This window comes from Rhinoraja longicauda, chromosome 18, assembly GCF_053455715.1.
Source record: "Rhinoraja longicauda isolate Sanriku21f chromosome 18, sRhiLon1.1, whole genome shotgun sequence".
In the NCBI taxonomy this organism is placed as follows: domain Eukaryota; kingdom Metazoa; phylum Chordata; class Chondrichthyes; order Rajiformes; family Arhynchobatidae; genus Rhinoraja; species Rhinoraja longicauda.
The window spans coordinates 25604044-25623353 of NC_135970.1; the positions used below are offsets into that span (position 1 = coordinate 25604044).

Below are 19310 nucleotides of genomic sequence, written 5' to 3' on the forward strand. Positions count from 1 at the left end.
TGCATTGCTTAATGTAACTTCGAGGTGTCAGCAAATTAATGTCACCATGTTCCAAATTGGAATTAAATTGCTCCATTTTGTCAGCAAAGGGCTGAATTGCCTCCTTCCGTGCAGTACATTTCTATGATTCTGAGAGTAGGTGGGATATGAACACCTTCTTGATCGCTTACAATACACTTGAACACAGCAGTGACTGTGCATTGTACTCTGTTGCCAAAATTTAGTTCCTTGAATGAACTTCAAATGAATTCCTTCCCAATGTTCATGAGAAAGAATCAAAACAATATTGAAAAAGGACCAACTGGTCTGCTTATATATTATCATGTTTCAAAATCTGACATTTCCCCACCCAGGTTTGACAATAATTCTGTTAAACTACAAGCATCTTTGACCAGAAATTTTAAATCAACTTGTACCTATTGGTCATGATGTGTTGTGGAAATTTGGTATTATTTTTTGAGTTGAATCACTTCTACTTTTTTTCCTATTGCTATACTCAAAAGTATCATATGTAACAAGCGCAACAAAGGCATTACTTTTCTTTTACATACGATAAATGCTATTGTAATTAATACTGGAAAGGCTTATGTAAAAATGTTTTAGCATATCTTTGATGATCCATACTTTACAGCAAGTTTGAACATAGAAGGACATCAGTATTCCTTGCTGTTTAATGAGATGGATTAGGACACATTCTGCAATTAAAAATTATTTTGCATGACATTGTCATTGGGAGGCAATAGCCTCATACATTTTAAAGAATTGCCATTTGTTGTTGTCAGTGTTATAAAGAGTTGCTTGTCTGACCCGGTGTATGTGAATTATTACTATCACCATTGTTTGAATTAAAAGCAACAGCAAACTCTGTTTGTAATAGTTATATCCTGCCAAAACAATGAGCACTCTCAAAAGCTAAATCAAGATTAATGGAAGTTCACGATAAACACCTTTCTGAGGTTTGACAACATCTTGGTAAATCACATTGCATTGTGCTTCGAATTACAATAGACAGCAACAAAATGGATTACTTTTCAAAACTGGTGCTTGTGCAACTATGCTGAATATTTGCATTAAAACAAATTGTATTTGTTTAATGTAGAAGCTAACCTTCAGAAGCAATCGATTATTAAAATATGTTTTTTGTTTTCTTTATTACAACAGCAAAATGTGAACTCACCCACAGCTGGTTTCTAACAAGCTGTCGCCAACCTGCAGTGATGCCATTCCAAAGTCTGCTATCCTAATGTTATTCTTTTCATCCAACAATAAATTTTCTGGTTTCAAGTCCCTGTGGCTGGAGGGAAAAGAGTTCAAATTACACGTGGATAGAACCTTCCAGTCTAGTCCTGCTTAAGTAATTTTACATTCAATTATCACCATATGTTACAGTTATTCAGTCAAATCAGTGAGGGTTTTGCCATCTAAGGTAAGATAAACTTATAAAAGAACAATTTTCTAACAAGATAAAAAGAAAAATTCTGCAAGAATAAATGACAAAATAACACATAGCATCTCAAGCAGTATATTGGCCAATTTTACATCCCAGTCAGATAATCGAAACAGTTCACACAGAGGTTCTCATTCAAAAATATTAGAGTACCTTACAAATGCTGGCCAATATACTATGTACTTTCATGGGCATAAATTCTGCAGCAATGTCTTTATGTTAGGAACATAAAGACAATGCAATAATGATTCATTTTGCAAACCAATGGATTAAGTTCAATCTGCACTTGCTTTTTGCTATTGTTAAATTCATTAGGACTTTTTTTTCTCCAGCTCTGATGACTGTGAGAAACAAGAGCAAGCCTTCCTTGAATGTAAATGTAGGTTCTGTACCAACTACAGGAAAAATGTGTACATTTTGGTTACAGTGTGGGTTGTGTGCATTATGAAGGATTTTTCAGGCTTAATGGGAATAACAGTCTTTTAAAATTCTTTAGGCCAAAGCACCAGTTTGTTTCAAATGTGTCGTGGAAGTAAAACTGTCCCCCTCGTTAATACTTTGGGTCACAGCTGAGCCCTCTGCATATCCCCCTTCTCACTTATATGGTTCAATGGTTCTTTATTGTCAATAATGCACTGCACAGTGATATTCTTTTTGCATTGCTCACACGTGCATAAGTCGCCATAGTTTGGTGCCATTTACAAAAAGTCCAAATTCCGGTTTACGTGCTCGATGTACTGGAGCAGCTCCTGATCAAGGTAAGCCCCAGGCCATTGCAGGGCCTCCTCTGTCATTCTCAACTGACTCGGCCCATGAGCCAACATCCCTCTCCTCGCCCAAACGCCCTTGTGCCACGGGGATTTCGGGAACTGAGGAGCAAACTTAAGAAGGAAGTCAGGAAGGCAAAAAGGGGGCAGGAGATAGCTCTGGTAGATAACATGAAGGAAAATCTGAATAGAGTTTATGTACATGAAGAAAAAGAGGATAACCAGAGAGAGAATTGGGCCTTTCGGAAACCATAGCGGGTTGGTGGGGGTGGAAGGTGATGGTGGAAGTCTGTTTTTTTTTGGACTGGAGGCCTGTGACTACTGGCATGTCTCAGGAATTGTGCTGTGTCATGATTTGGATGAGAATGTAGAAGGCATGATTAGTAAATTCACAGATGACATTAAAGTAGGTGGTATCGTAGAAGGTGAAGATGGTGTGGAAAACAAAGCTGGTTTCAAAGGTTACAGCAGGGTCTTGATCAGTTGGGCAAGTGGTCTGAGGGATTGTGTTAATGGAGCTTAATGCAGATCAGTGCGAGATGTTGCATTTTGGGAAGTCAAACCTGGGCAGGACCTTCACAGTGAATGTCAGGACTCTGGGGAGGGTTGTAGAGCAGAGGGATCTAGAATTGCAGTTCCTTGAACATTGCTTCACAGGTAGATAGAGTGGTCATGAAGACTTTTGGTACAATGGCTTTCATGAGTCAGGGTATTAAGTATAGACGTTGGGCTGTTATGTTAAAGTTGTGCAAACATTGGTGAAGCTGCATTTGGGATATTGTGTTCAGTTTTTATCACCTATATATTCAGTTTTTTTTGGGAGGATGATTGTTAAGCTGGAATGAGTGCAGAGAAGATTTATGAGGACTATTTCTTGGAGCTTAGGATGTCACTCTGGCAGGATGCCTTCTCTGCCACAGAAGGCAGTGGAGGCCAATTCACTGGATGGTTTCAAGAGATATCTAACAGAATCAAGGGATATGGGGAGAAAGCAAGAATGGGGTACTGATTTAGGATGATCAGCCATGATCATATTGAGTGATGGTGCAGGCTCGAAGGGCCGAATGGCCTACTCCTGCACTTCTTTTCTATGTTTTTATGAAGAGCGGAGATCATGAGGAGAATACAAAAAGTGAATGCACAGAATATTTTACCCAAAGTAGGGGAAGCAAGAACCAGAGAACATAGGTTTAAGGTGAGAGGGGAACGATTTAATGGCAACCTGCGATACAACTTTTTCAAACAGAGGGGGGTGGATATATGGAATGAACTGCTTGAGGAGGTAGTTGAAACAGGTGCTATAACAACATATAAAATAAATTTGGACAGGTACATAGATAGGAAAGAGTTAGAGGGATATGGACCAAATGTGGGAAGGTTGGTCTACTGTAGAAAGGGCATTTTGGTTGGCATGGGGAAGTTGGGCCATTGGGCCTGCTCCCATCCTTAGGATATGATTCTATGTCTCTATGACCCTGACCATTTCTCTTGAACCTTGCGGAGCATGCTTGAGAGAATGGATGGTCCATTCCTTGTGGAAGCTCTATTATGATAAAGGTTAAGATAGCTGTATAGCACAAAGACCGTTGGTCTTCCTTTGACATACAGCTAGCTATAACTGTACAGTACATGGTACTTGAGAGTCATCTTTACTAAGATTAAATGCAAATGGGGGATTGAATAGCATGTAGTTTTATTAGATAATAATTATGTATAGAGCATATATTGTGATTGTTAAAAAGAAATTCGAGAGCGCGCAAGATTTCAATTGATCAAAATCTGTATAAAAGTTGACACTTCTGAGCATAATTTCAGAGTAGTACGGCAACTGGGATTGTGCTGCTCTCCTTGTGCACGTAAATAAACTGTGACTGGAAAATGAATGCAAGTTCTCAGAGTCCAGTTGATCGGCGACAACATCCTCTTAATTCATGGTTTGTCCATTATGGCTCTTAATTGTTAACCTGTATGGTTAACCTCCTTTACTCTATCTGCATACTCATCTTGGGCCTTCAAGGTTGCCAAGTACATCAGGAAAAGTTTTGTTTTCCTTTATTATTTGCACCACTTCCACTGTGGTAAGGAGTCCTGCTCTATTGCATCTCTTCTCTAGATAGTCTTTAAAAACACAACCATCTTTTCTTCCTGCTTTCCTCCTCCCAGTGGTGTCACTCAAAATAATAACTTTACCTTATTCCACATAACCTGCTGTTCTAAAAACACAAATTTCCCTTCCCTTCAATAGCCTGATTTAAGATTCTCTCATCCCGTGATCACTCTTGTCAAAGTGGTCTTTGACTGACTCTTCTCCACCATTTTCTGGTATGATTGAGAAGCTTGAGGAGATCCGATAGGTCAATGAATACTCTCTTGAACTTATATAGGTGTACATTGGAGGCCATATTCACTGGTTGCATCGCTGCCTGGTTCGGCAACTCGAATATCCAGGAATGAAAATGATTGCAAAGAGTGGCCAACATTGCCCAGTCCATCACGAGTTCTGACCTCCCCACCATTGAAGGCGCTGCCTCAAAAAGGCAGCTAGTGTCATCAGAGTCCCACACCATTGAGGCCACACTCTCAATTCACTCCTGCCATCGGGCAGAAGGTATAGGTGCCTGAAAGCGGTAACGCCATGTTCAGGAGCAATTTCTTCCCAACAGCCATCAGGCTGTTAAACATTACAACCTCCAGCTGAGCTCCAAATTACATAGTTTTGGCACTATTATTATTTGTTTGATTTTTTTATACACTCAACTTCTTTTTTGTTGTTCATTATGGTGTTTACAGAGTACTATGTTTACATATCTGTTGAGCTGCAGCAAGTAATAATTTCTTTGTTCCATTTGGGCTTGTATTTACTGGAATTTAGAAGGATGAGAGGGGATCTTATAGAAACATATAAAATTATTAAGGGATTGGACACGCAAGATGCAGGAAACATGTTCCCGATGTTGGGGGAGTCCAGAACCAGGGGCCACAGTTTAAGAATAAGGGGTAGGCCTTTTAGAACTGAGACGAGGAAAAGTGTTTTCACACAGAGAGTTGTGAATCTGTGGAATTCTCTGCCTCAGAAGGCAGTGGAGGCCAATTCACTGGATGCATTCAAAAGAGAGTTAAATACAGCTCTTAGGGCTAGTGGAATTAAGGTGTATGGGGAGAAGGCAGGAACGGGAAACTGATTGTGGATGATCAGCCATGATCACATTAATGGCTCGAAGGGCCGAATTGCCTGCTCCTGCACCTATTGTCTGTGTATCTATCTATCTAGGACATATGCCAATAAAACATTCTGGATTCTTTACACAAACGTGCAATTCTATTTATCTACTCACGATAGTGCAAGTCAGCATGTATATCAAGAGTCTATTCTGGACTATTGCAATTATTCTACTTCATATCGTATACATTGTGGGCAACACAGTGGCGCAGCGGTAGAGTTGATGCGTTACAGTGCTTGCAGCGCCGGAGACCCGGATTCGATCACGTCTGCAGATGCTGTCAGTACGGAGTATGTACCTGCTTGGGTTTTCTCAGAGATCTTTGGTTTCCTCCCACACTCCAAAGAGGTACAGGTATGTAGGTAAAATGGCTTGGTAAACGTAAAAATTGGCCCTAGTGCGTGTAGGATAGTGTTAATATGTGGGGATTTCTGGTCGGCATGGACCAGGTGGGCCGAAGGGCCTGTTTTCACGCTGTATTTCTAAACTACACTAAGCTAAACTAAGCATAGAACAACATTGAAGTAGATCATACTGCCTATTGGGTCCATGTCAACTCCCAGTAAATACTCCCATCGGTGCCATTCTCCCTCCCCTTATCATCGCTGCATCCCTGCAACTTATTCCCTCTGACAGAATCTGTGCAAACTCCACAAAGACAGCACCCCAGGTGAGGATTGAACCCAGGTCCCAGGAGTTGTGCGGAATAAGCACTAACTGTTTCACCATGGTGGCACCCTCATAGTGTAACTCCGTTTCACTGCTCATCATTTACGGTGATTTATATTCTCACATTGGGAAAGGTGAAACATTGGGGTGATTATGATGTTGCTCCATGGACAAATCTATTTGAAGGGTGACCATGAAACCTTTTCCCGAAGTAATTACCACCTTCAGGAGAGGAGGGCTAGGAAAAGGATGTAAAAATTTAAATCTGAATGAAACATTTTGGGATTCAAAATAAAATTAAAGTAAACCTTGTCGGTTTAATCAGTTTTTCATAAATTATTCTATTGGATCAATAAAGAGGTGTACAGTCTAAATACTGTAAGGAATTGTATTGAACATACAGGATAAAAAGTTTACATAAATATAAAAGTTTTCAGAATTGATAAAATTAAGTTTTTTCACACTTAACATAATAAAAATTGTATTTCATATAAACAACAGGTCATAATTCCTCTTTCGGCAGCTCTGCTTCACCAAGCATTACACAGATTCAGCAGATCAGATCAAAATGACTAGTCACAGATGGAGAGAGTGATTAACATGGCCATCCATCTTCCATTCCACATTCACAACGAGGAAAGAACTTCCATCAAAAATAAACTTTAAATTGCATCAATCATCAACAATGTGACATTGCAGGCTGAATAATCAATGCCATTATCACTTTCGAATTCACCAGACTATGAAGGAACTAATCATCGAGACAAGATATCTACTGACATTCATTTTGCACCAACATGAAAGGTTCTAAAACATAATCCAACTCCTGAAGCAAAATTAGGGTTTTGCAAAAATTATTCCATCTGCTGAAATGTACCTAAAAAAATTCTTATTGCTAACACACAAGAGCACGACCTAAAAGGCTGCCACTACTTACAGCATATATTTTGTCTCAAGACTGATTGAAGATTATGAATGTAGGGTGCAGCAGAGGTAGGTGACTGGGAAACAGATGGCTGTGCTAACAGCTCTAGTGACTGCTTTCGTGACAATGGCTAATTTTTCCTGGATTCACTGATGTTGGCACTGATGCTGTTGCAAATATCTCCTAGCAATAACTCAGAGACGGACAGGGTAAATCACACATGAGAGCCTTTTCCCCAACAATGAACAACCTTTTCCTTGCAACAGGTGCATCGATAAATAAAATATCATCTGTGCCTGTGTTTGAAGAGGCAATTTCTACTTTGTGCAGCAAGTAAAATAAAATATTATGTCCTTTATGGCTGAACCCAATGGCTAAATGAAGGCCATTGAAACTGAGCGATGATAATCTATACAGCTAGCAGTAGTAGGAGGGTTGTTAGCTCTGTGACATAAAGCCTCTAAAGTCAACTTGATTAAGTGAAGCACAAACACTATTTTCGTGAACTGATTCAAGTTTTTAGAAGGAGCATGTTCAGCTCAATAACACTTCTCAAGTTGGAGATTTTCAGAACTGTTCTATAGTCCTCGAAAGAAGACAGGGCATTTAACCATGAGCTGCAATTCTTTTTCACGTTCTTCGGTACCCCTTGTCTCGTGAGAGGATAAATATCAGCGAGCATTCTTAAATCACTGCTTCGGTAAAGATTTTGTAACCATTTTCTTCATCATTGTTGAGAATGATGGTTCGCTGTCCTCAATACAAACATTAACGTCACTAATAGCACATTGTTTGATTTTCATCACTTCTGGAGTTATATTCATCAGACCAATTGGGAAGGACGGGGAACTGGTCCAGACGACCATGTGGTATGATATTTGTGAATGTAGAAAAACAAAATCACTTATATTGAAGCAGGCAGACTACAAAGAAGGAGATTCACCTCTCTCCATTGGATGGGAAAATTGATCCCAGTATTAGAAACCTTGTATTGAATAATCAACATGACCATTATGGAAGGAAGGAACTTATTCACTACATTGAGGGGAGAAGCAGATTCCTGAACTAGGGGGGAAACTGATGCAGATAGGCAGCAGATAGGCTGAACTGCTGATCAATCGGCCATTGACAACTTTGAAGAGTTTCAGATTGTTAAGCCAGAGGGAGGAAGTTCAATTTTCATAACGTTGGGTTGTAAGCTACCAAGGAGAATATAATAATAATAATAATAAACATTTATTTTATATAGCGATTTTCCAAGTGCTCAAATACGCTTTACAAAAACAGTCATGACATCAAAACAAACAGACGAACTATCCTGACGGAGAAGCGGCGAACAAATAGCGCCAGCGTCCTCTCACGTCAGGGTCCGGCAGTAGACAATAAAAACACAGGACACACAATTACAATTTTAACACAAACAGCCATCACAGTGATTGCTCCAGGCACACCCTCACTGTGATGGAAGGCAAAGAAAAGTCTCATCTCCTCCTCATCCTTCTCCTGTGGTGCCACGAGGCGATCGAGGCTCCCGACTTTTGAAGCCCCCACCGGGCGATGGAAAGTCCCAGGGCCGAGCCGAGCAGGCCGATGAAGGTCCTGAGCCCCCACCGGGCGATGGAAAGTGCCGCGGCCAGGCCACGCAGGGCGATGAAGGGCCTGCAAGCGGGTCGATCAAACCTCGCGCTCCGGGGCGGTCGAAGCTGCTACGGCTGGAGCTCCCGAAAGCCGGTCGCCAGCCAGGGACCTGCGAACTCCAGATGTTGCGGTCTGCAGGGCCCACGGCCGAAGCCTCCGAGATGGTAAGTCCAGGCCCTGCGACCGGAGTCTTCAAGGTCGATCCCAGCTGGAGGCCGCCGACTCCACGGTGTTAGGCCGTAGCGCGAACGGAGATACAACACGGTAAAGGTCGCATCTCCGTTTAGGAGGAGATTAGAAAAAAAGGTTTACCCCACCCCCCCACCACCCCCCACGTATACAGAGTTAAAAATAAATCAAAACATACATTTAAACGATAACAAAAGACAAAATCAAAAAAAAAGACAGAGAGACTGCCGGTGAGCCGCAGCTGCACAACGCAGCCACGCCCCCATTAAGCGCATATGAGATGCATTAATCCAGTTACTGAACTCAAAGCTAGAAAAATTTAACTAAATGATGTCTTTCACCTGGGTTTATACCATTTGAATCATTATGAATCCAGCCTATGCATATAATTTATTCAGTGATATTGCTCTTGAAACTTTAAAATAACTTTATTCAGTGAATTATATCATAACACTTCTTAGCTCTGAATATGTTCTGTATTTAGGTAGCAATATAATTGATACGATCTTAAAAGTGGTACAGAAATACAAAACACTAATTATGTAATGTGGAATCAAATTCATTTGTACTGCTTTGTTGAGAATGCCCATTGTTAAAAGTAGGGAAACACAATGAACTGCAGATACTGGAATCTAGAACACAAGGTTCTACGCAAGATTCCAAAATTTGTGTTCTTCAACAGTAAGGAATGCATTGCTAGCTTGTGGCAACAAAACACTAGATAAATATACATCTTGGTAATTAAAGATCTTCGACTACGTCATAGACCTAGCTGCAATCTCTGTTCTTGTCCCCTCTAGGTCTGATTTATTGTGCTTTGATTAATTGCTAACTTACTCGTGGCACAACACCTACTCTCTTTCCCCCGGTGGTGCTTCCATTCTGTATCTTCTGCATCTTCTACTTCGAGGTGACCAGTGTTCCTGAGCAATTTAATCCGCCATTGTCTGCGGGCCCAGTTTTTCCTATGCTGATGATCTAATCATCCCTCTTCAGCCTACCACTTTTATTAATAAAAAATCCCTTTCCTGGATGCAGCCCAGTGGTAAAAATTCAGCACAGTGGTAAGATGCATCGCTATGCTTCTGAGGGTTTACAGACCTACGACGCAATAACTAAAATAGTCAAATTAAGTGATTTTTCCCTAAGATATCTGTTGCAGATGCTTGTATCTTGAACAAAAAAACAAATTGCTGGGGGAATTCAGGGGGTTAGGCAGCATCTGTAGAGTTCAGAGTCTGAAGAAGTGTTCTGAGCTGAAACATCGTCTGCGAACTTGCCTCCACAACATCTGCAGTCTCCTGTGTCTCCATGTTAGTTGAATATTCTGGAATTCTCCCTATCAAGCCCTGTGCCTCTTTAAAACTTTCTTCAGAGCAACCCTTTTAATCAAACGCTATCAGTCAATTAAAAAAAATGCGTGGGTATGATTTCTATGTGAATCATAATTTCTTACTACTCTTTATCAATTTTACTAGACATCTGCTAACATTTGAACTCCAAATGCAGTGATAGGCAGCATTTTTTTTTATGGGGTAGATGATCTTTTTTTTATTGATTGATAATAATCTGATAGAACAGATCACCTGGCTGTGTTGGAAGCTGTCTGATTCCTACTTCAATGATTTTATTTCAACAGCCTGTCAAATGAGTGGATGATCTGCCCCATCAGATCACTGCCCGGGAATGATGATAAAAATTCACTTGCACAATCCAGATTAATCATCAAAAAACCTGGCACTCAGGCCTTCATGTTGAATCGAATCTGAGCAGGTGTACATTTAAATTAATAAAAGTTTCACTTTGGTACTAAAACCAGCCTGCTCATGTTGAACCAGTGATATTTAAATACCATGTAGGTCCAAGCAGTATATTAGGTGGGATGTGCCTAATGCTCCCCACTGTCACTGCACCATGACTTCAGCGTACACCATGAACTAAATACATTAGTCTCCAGGCAAAACGTTTATCAAAAAACATTGCACCTCTTTTTCATAACTGCTTCATTTCTCACTACTAGTTTGTTGTTTCGTCCATTTTCAAGATGATCTCGTTGTTTATTATATTACTGCTTCTATTACTTTATCATTGTTATCTTTTTGCATATCTTTCATTCATTGTTCTTTATCTCTTTACATCATCGTCTATATCTCTCATTGCCCTTTTCCCTAACCAGTCTGAAGAAGGGTCTCAACCCGAAACGTCACCCATTCCTTCTCTCCAGAGATACATAGACAATAGGTGCAGGAGTAGGGCATTCGGCCTTTCGAGCCAGCACTGCCATTCAATGTGATCATACTGATCATCCACAATCAGTACCCTGTTCCTGCCTTCTCCCCATACCCCTTGATTCCACTAGCCCTGAGAGCTCTATCTACCTCTCTTTTGAATGAATCCAGTGAATCGGCCTCCACTGCCTGTTCCGCTGCATCACTCCAGCTTTTTGTGTCTATTTTTGGTTTGAACCAGTACCTGCAGTTCCTTCCTATACATCTATTACTTTGTTGTATATAAGTTGTCTGCTTTATGTCCAACTTTAGTAAATGAGATTCAAAGTTACTTCAAAGTATAGCATCCTGGGAAATCCTCAACACGTAAAAGGTGTTGCTCTAATGCATGTCTTACTGAGTTTGCCCTTTCTAATTGCCACTTCCCTCTGTGTCCATCCTTAGTTACTTTCTCATCAACTATCCGTTTCTATTTTCCTTCTCAGATACTTGTGTTTCCCTTTTCCCCTTACACTTCCTGAGTTCAGAATATATTTCACTCCATCATTTGCTCTCCCTAGATACAAAAACATTATCAAAGATTTAAGGCTCTTATTGTGGTTGGCTTTAGGCAGAGGGCCATCTGGGTGCACAAAGTGGAATGTGGGAATGTATGGACTGGAGAAAAGCAGGGAAACCCTCTGATCAAATATCAGTTAACTTTACAATTTTAATTTTAATGAAGAGCCCAGAAAACCCTCAGAATGGTCTAGGTGAACCTTAACAATGGGCTGAATCCTGGAAAGAAATTTTACATGAAATCAGCAATAGGCTTAAAGGGAGTCTGCTGGGTGATCAGCAGTGGAAAAACTGGAGCTGGGGAAACTGGAGGATTAGAGAGCACAGAACCTGCGGTGATCTTTAAGTAGAAGAATTAGAAGATACAGAATAGAAGCACCGCTGGAGGAGAGAGTGCAGGAGATGAGCCAAAAATGAGATAGTAGATGATCAAAGCAGAATAGATCAGACCTAGAAGGGGCAAGAACAGAGATTACAATGAAAAGTCAAAGATATTTAATTACGTAGACTTATATTTATCCAGTTTTTTGTTGCCACTAACTAACGTTGCATTCCTTACTTTTGATGGCTAGCAATCTCAACAAAGCAGTATTAATGAACTTGATTCTACATTAGATAATCAGGATTTTGTATTTCTGAACAACTTTTAAGATTATATCATTTATACTGCTATCAAAATACACAGCATATTCAGAGCTAAGAAATGTGTTGATATAATTCATTGAAATAAAAGTCATTTTAAGTTTCAAGTGTAATATCATTGAATAAATTATATACACAGACTAGGTTCAGAATTATTTAAATGGGGTAAATTTTTTTTACTTTCATTCAATTTTTTCAGCTTTGCTTTCTGTAACTAAACTAACGTAATAATAGTACATTTGAAAGAGAAAACAAGATTGAAAGCAAAGGATGTGAAGGATCACAGCTACAGTACATGCTTACAATTGTTGATCAAACAGACACTAATGCAACTCAGTAATCACCCATTGATAAGATCATCATTTGAACAGACATGCTAATTTTAATTTGATGGAGATTGAGATAAGAAAAATAGGTCAGCTGCTTTTACAAATGCATGCGACTTCAAAAGCAGTTAACTTTATGTAACAAAGTTCAAGATTTTATATTAGCGAACTTTGTAAGATCTTTGTAACATAGTGATTGGGTCACAGCTAACTATTAACGATTGTGTTTTTATATGTATTTCAGATTTCAAATGGAATAAGCCTAAAGGAAAGTCATTTGTTAGTTCTGAGGGAGAGATCTGAGAATCCTATTAGCGCAGAGGAGATGAATGACTAAGCCACTATTTTTGAAGTTCGAAAGTATGTAGATTACATGACTCGGAAATCATAGAAAATTTACAAAGCGAAGGAGGCCATTCAATCCATCTTGTTTATGCCGGGCAGAAAGATTACTTAATCCCATCCCACCTTTCAGCACCACATTCCAAACGCTGCAGCTCACAGTTCTTCACTTTAATATCCAGATATTTTTAAACGCGTGAGTTTTTGCCCCACCAGAATTCCAGGCATACCCAACCAATCTCCAGTTAAAAACACATTTTCCTTATTTCCCTTTTAATTTGTATTAACAAATACTTTAAATCTGTCCCCCTATTATCTTGATTAAGTCTTCCCTCAAAATTGTCTGTTCTGGCAAAAACATCTCCAGCTTATCCAATTTTCATTGATACAATTTTCCAGGCCTGACAATATTCTTGGTAAACTCCTTTCCAGCATGATTACATCTTTATCTAGGCAAAACATAGATCTAGATCTACCGACTAGAGGGCAGGCCACCCTAGACTGGGTATCATGTAATGAGGAAGGATTAGTTAGCAATCTTGTTGTGCAAGGCCCTTTGGGCAACAGTGACTTTAATATGGCGGAAATCTGCATTGGGATGGAGAGTGACACGGCTAATTCAGAGACTAGGGTCCTGAAGAATAAAGAAGACTTTGAAGGTATGAGATGGGAATTGGCTAGGATAGACTGGCAAATTATACTTAAAGGGTTGACAGTGGAGATGCAATGGCGAAGATTTAAAGCCGCATGGATGAACTCCAGAAATTGTTCATCCCTGTCTGGTGAAAAAATAAAACTGGGAAGGTGGCTCAACCATGGCTGATGAGGGAAGTCAAGGATAGTGTTAAAGCCAAGGAAGAGGCATATAAATTGGCCAGAAGAAGCGGCAAACCAAAGGACTGGGAGAAATTTAGAACTCACAGAGGAGGACAAAGGGGTTAATTAAGAGGGGGAAAAAAGAGTATGAAAGAAAGCTTGCGGGGAATCTAAAAACTGACTGTAAAAGTTTCTACAGGTATGTAAAAAGGAAAAGATTAGTGAAGACGAATGTAGGTCCTTACAATCAGAGTCAGGTGAATTAATAATGGGAAACAAGGAAATTGCAGAACAGTTAAATGAGTACTTTGGTTCTGTCTTCACTAAGGAAGACACAAACAATCTCCCGGAAATACCAGGGGACCGAGGATCTAGTGAGAGGGAGGAACTGAAGGGAATTCACATTAGTCAGAAAATGGTGTTAGGTAAACTGTTGGGACTAAAGGCAGATATATCCCCAGGGCCTGATGGTCTGCATCCCAGAGTACTCAAGGAGGTGGCCCTAGAAATCGTGGATGCATTGGTGATCATTTTCCAATGTTCTCTCGACTCTGGATCAGTTCCTGTGGACTGGAGGAGAGCCAATGTAACTCCACTTTTTAAGAAAGGAGGGAGAGAGAAAACGGGGAATTATAGGCCAGTTAGCCTTACATCGGTAGTGGGGAAGTTGCTGGAGTCGATTATTAAAGATGTTATAGCAGCGCATTTGGAAAGCAATGACGGGATTGGTCAAAGTCAGCATGGATTTATGAAGGGGAAATCATGCTTGACTAATCTTTTGAAATTTTTTGAGGATGTAACAAGTAGAATGGATAAGGAGGAGCCAGTGGATGTGGTGTATCTGGACTTTCAAAAAGCCTTTGACAAGGTCCCATACAAGAGATTAGTGTGCAAAATTAGAGCACATGGTATTGGGGGTAGAGCATTGACATGGATAGAGAGCTGGTTGGCAGACAGGAAGCAAAGAGGAGGAATTAATGGATCCTTTTCAGAATGGCAGGTAGTGAATAGTGGGGTGCCGCAAGGCTCAGTACTGGGACCCCTGTTGTTTACAATATATATTAATGATCTAGACGAGGGAATTAAATATAACATCTCTAATTTTGCGGATGACACAAAGTTGGGTGGCAGTGTGAGCTGCGAGGAGGATGTTATGAGGCTGCAGGGTGACTTGGATACGTTGGGTGAGTGGGCAGAAGCATGGCAGATGCAGTATAATGTGGATAAATGTGAGATTATCCACTTTGGTGGCAAGAATAGGAAAGCAGATTATTATCTGAATGGTGTCAGATTAAGAGACAGCGAGGTGCAATGAGACCTGGGTGTGTTTGTACATCAGTCACTGAAAGTATGCATGCAGCTACAGAATGCAGTGAAGAAAGCCAATGGCATGTTGGCCTTCATTGCAAGAGGATTTGAGTTCGGGAGCAAGGAGGTCGTACTGCAGTTGTATAGGACCCTGGTGTATTGTGTGTAATTTGGTCTCCTAATTTAAGGAAGGACATTATTGCTATTGAGGGAGGGCAGTGTAGGTTCACCAGGTTAATTCCCCGGATGGCGGGACTGACGTATGATGAAAGAATGGGTCGACTGGGCTTGTATTCACTGGAATTTAGAAGAAAAAGAGGGGATCTTACAGAAACATATAAAATCCTTGGAGGATTGGACAGGGTAGATGCAGGAAAAATGTTCCTGATGTTGGGGGAGTCCAGAACCAGGGGTCACTGTTTAAGAATATGGGGTCGGCCATTTGGGACTGAGATGAGGAAAAACTTTTTCACCCATAGAGTTGTGATTCTGTGGTATTCTCTGTCACAGAAGGCAGTGGAGGCCAATTCACTGGATGTTTTCAAGAGAGAGTTAGATTTAGCTCTTAGGGTTAAGAGAATCAAGGGATATGGGGAGAAAGCCGGAACAGGGTACTGATTTTGGATGATTAGCCATGATCATACTGAATGACGGTGCTGGCTCAAAGGGCCAAATGGCCTACTCCTGCACCTATTTTCTATGTTTCTATCTGGAAAATTAAGAAAGAAAGAATTGCACCATTTTCTTCCATTAATTTACATAAATTTTGCCTGGGCTGTGTTACTTTTCAATATTTGCTGCACCCATTTGATCCCATACTGCCAATGAATCTTTTGAAAATATCCTCTTGCTTCTGTTGGACTAAACCTGTTAGAGCCACGAAACAATGTACTGAACGTATCTGCATATCCCAGATTTGAATTCTGCAGAATTTGCTTAGAGCTAACGATATAATCGCCGCGGTCAACTAATGGTGGTAAATTTTACACGTAAGCACTGCAAATCTTAAAATACAGCAATTGTATTAATGTGTCTAGAAATCCAAGGCATGATTACATAAATTTCAATGTGCACGTCCAAAATTTATGATAGTTGTTAGTTCAGGCCACACAATTTTAACAAAAGGAAAATCTTACAAGAAGTGTATTCCAGGTTGATGATAAAAAACAAGGTGAAAAGCTAAAGTTCAAATAATAACCCCACCGTATTGACATTTCAATAAGTAAATAAAAGAGGCTAGCTGGTATGTGTGGTGGAATTCGTGAATTCTGAGTTTATTTATGATGTGAGTAAAATGTCCAAGAATTTTACTTCAAGTATCAACCTTGGTTCAATGTTACTTTTGTCACCAGAGTCCGGAGGTCATAGTCCAGGTACTTCCAGCCAAGGTAACATTTGTATTTCACTGTATTTCTCTGGGGAACTGCTGCAGTCAGAGGTGCTGCCTTCCAGAAAGAAATTAAGCCAACATTCCATCTGTCCTTTATCATTGGTGCTTATAGGAACTTTCTGCTTGCAAATGAGCTTTTATATTTCCTTATAAATATAACTTATAAATAAGTTACGGAGTTAAATCTATGTACTTAAATTGTGAGAAATACTTTGGGGAATTCCTGAAATCAAGAAAGGGCCCAATAAATATACACTTCATACATGGTTAGTTTTAATTAATTTTCATTCAATTTTGTTTTTTTTGTTGTTGAGGAAGTGGTCCTGGGCACAATGAAAGAGACTACTTAGAGTCATAGAGGGATACAATGTGGAAACAAGCCTTTCGGCCCAACTTGCCCACACTGGCCAACATGTCCCAGCTGCACTAGTCCCAGCTGCACTAGTCCCACCTGCCTGCGCCTGGTCCATATCACTCTAAACTTGTCCTATCCATGTACCTGTCTAACTGTTTCTTAAACGTTGGGATGGTCCCAGCTTCAACTACCTCCTCTGACATCTTGTTCCATACACCCACCACCCTTTGTGTGAAAAGGTTACCCCTCAGATTCCTATTAAATCTTTTCCCCTTCACATTGAACCTACGTCGTCTGGTCCTCGATTCCCCTTCTCTGGGCAAGAGATTCTGTGCATCTACCTATTACCTTTCATATCGTTATGTGCGGTATTGATCCTTTCCCCCCTCCTCCAAAGATAAGCCACCATTCTGTATCTGTGCACTGGAGGAGCACAGCAGCAAGAATGCAAAGATTTCAATGTTAATTTATCAGCCCCCCAAAATAATTAAACTGACCAGGAACCAAACTGTAAGATGCATGACCATGACCTTCAGATGAAATTTGGTCAGTGATAATTTAAAATGAAATAAAAATTGCAAGCTGAATCTGCAGAAGTATTTCATTCTGGGAGAGGTTAGGCTGTTGAAATAGAGGTTAATGTAGTCATTTCACAGTCCCCGCAGGAAATGTTGCATACATTCTGTTGCTGCGACAGGACTTTTATCCTGCTTTTCACTTACTTTTAACAAATCGTCTGCACAACATTTCCATTAATATGCTTGCTTGTCATTTTTGGGCTCTAAAGTTTGTAGAGCTGCATGAGACAATTTTAAGCTTCCCTGCATGGCCAAAAACTAGGTACTTGGGATTGGGTCCAATCTTTCAGGATTCTGCTCTGCTTTGATTTAACCTGCTCTGGAAAAGGTAGATGGGAAGGATATCTCCTGGAAACCTCAGATTCTTGCTTAAATCCATAGATTGAGCCTGTCTCTGCACTGGGAAAGATAACATGCAGCCCAGCACAGCCCCTGCCTAAACAATTCCTGTTTTGATCCAAAAGACTATCAAGGAATTTACAACCACATTGAGAGAGCTAACAAATCTCTATAACTCAGCCTTTTTATTAGTGAATTACTTCTCTTTCACCTATCAATGTTTTTATCAATGTCCTAATCTCAATCTCATTTCTGGAACTGGTTCTGGGCACGGAATGCACTGACCTTAATCTTCCAATTAAAAGCAGACCATTGGATTAAAATCTCTGGCCTTTACCAATGTGATTTACCAATGTGTCAGGGCTCCCAAGTGAAGGCAGAAGTCCTAATCTTTTGTTGAGATGATCACTGCTCCCCGGACAACTGCACATGGGTTTGAATTCCCAGTCAGCCAGAATTGTATTTTTTCTCCTTGACAATCTATATTTTGGTGATGATCTTAACTCTTTGACTCTGATGTATCAAGCAGTTCTCAACCAGTGCTGAAAGACTCTGGAAGCTCTACTCAGAATGCTGCTCATGCCCAGTGCTGTAACTGTATTTGGATAGTAGTCACTTATTTTATCATAATCAAATGGGTGTGCAATTTTACAACATAAATTGAAATATACAGGTAATAGTTAACAGGTGACTAAAGGCTGCTTGGAATGATTTAAATGGCATAAGAACATAAGGAAAATAATTCGTAGCCCATTCCATTCTTTATTCCATAAGATTTTGGCTGATCTTTTATCTCAACATAATTTTTCTGCACTAACTCTACACTGATGAGCCAAACATTATGACCACCTACCTAATATGCTGTTGGTCCTTCGTGTGCCGCCAAAACAGCGCCGACCCGCCGAGGCACGGACTCTACAAGACCCTCAAAGGTGTCCTGTGGTATCTGGCACCAAAACATAAGCCGGACCCAGGATTTCCTAGCAGAACATTGCACAGAGCATCACACTCCACCGGCTTCTCACATTGCATCCTGGTGCCATCACATCCCCAGGTAAACGGCGCACACGTACACAGCCATCCACGTGATCTAAAAGAAAATGGGACTCATCGGACCAGGCGACCTTCTTCCCCTGCTCCAAGGTCCAGTTCCGACGCTCGTGTGCCCAATGTAGGCGCTTTCGACAGTGGACAGGGGTCATCATGGGCACTCTGTGGCTACACAGCCCCATACGCAGCAGGGTGCGATGCACTGTGTATTGTGACATATTCCTCCCGTGATCACCATTAAAATTTTCTGTGATGTGCCACAGTAGACCTTCTGTCGGTTCAGATCAGACGGGATAGCCTTCATTGCCCTCACGCATCGATGAGCCTTGGGCACCCAACACCCTGTTTGTGGTTTGTCCCTCCTCGGACCACTGTCGTTAGGTACTCACCACTGCTGACTGGGAGCACCCGTTTCAGAGATGCTCTGACCCTGTCATCCGGCCATAACAATTTGGCCCTTGACAAATTCGCTCGGGTCTTTACTCCTGCCGATTTCTCCTGCATCTAACACATCAACTTCAA

At 40.7% G+C, this 19310-nt stretch overlaps 1 protein-coding gene across 13 annotated transcripts in view; it reads right to left on the bottom strand.

Moving 5' to 3' along the window:
- LOC144602333 (serine/threonine-protein kinase BRSK2) overlaps nt 1–19310 on the bottom strand; it is a 702099-nt gene that overhangs the window by 178241 nt on the left and 504548 nt on the right. For all 13 annotated transcript variants that reach the window (XM_078415328.1, XM_078415336.1, XM_078415334.1 and 10 more), the window contains exon 5: nt 1178–1294. In XM_078415328.1, the coding sequence (XP_078271454.1) occupies nt 1178–1294 (117 nt within the window). The remainder of the gene's footprint in view (nt 1–1177; nt 1295–19310) is intronic.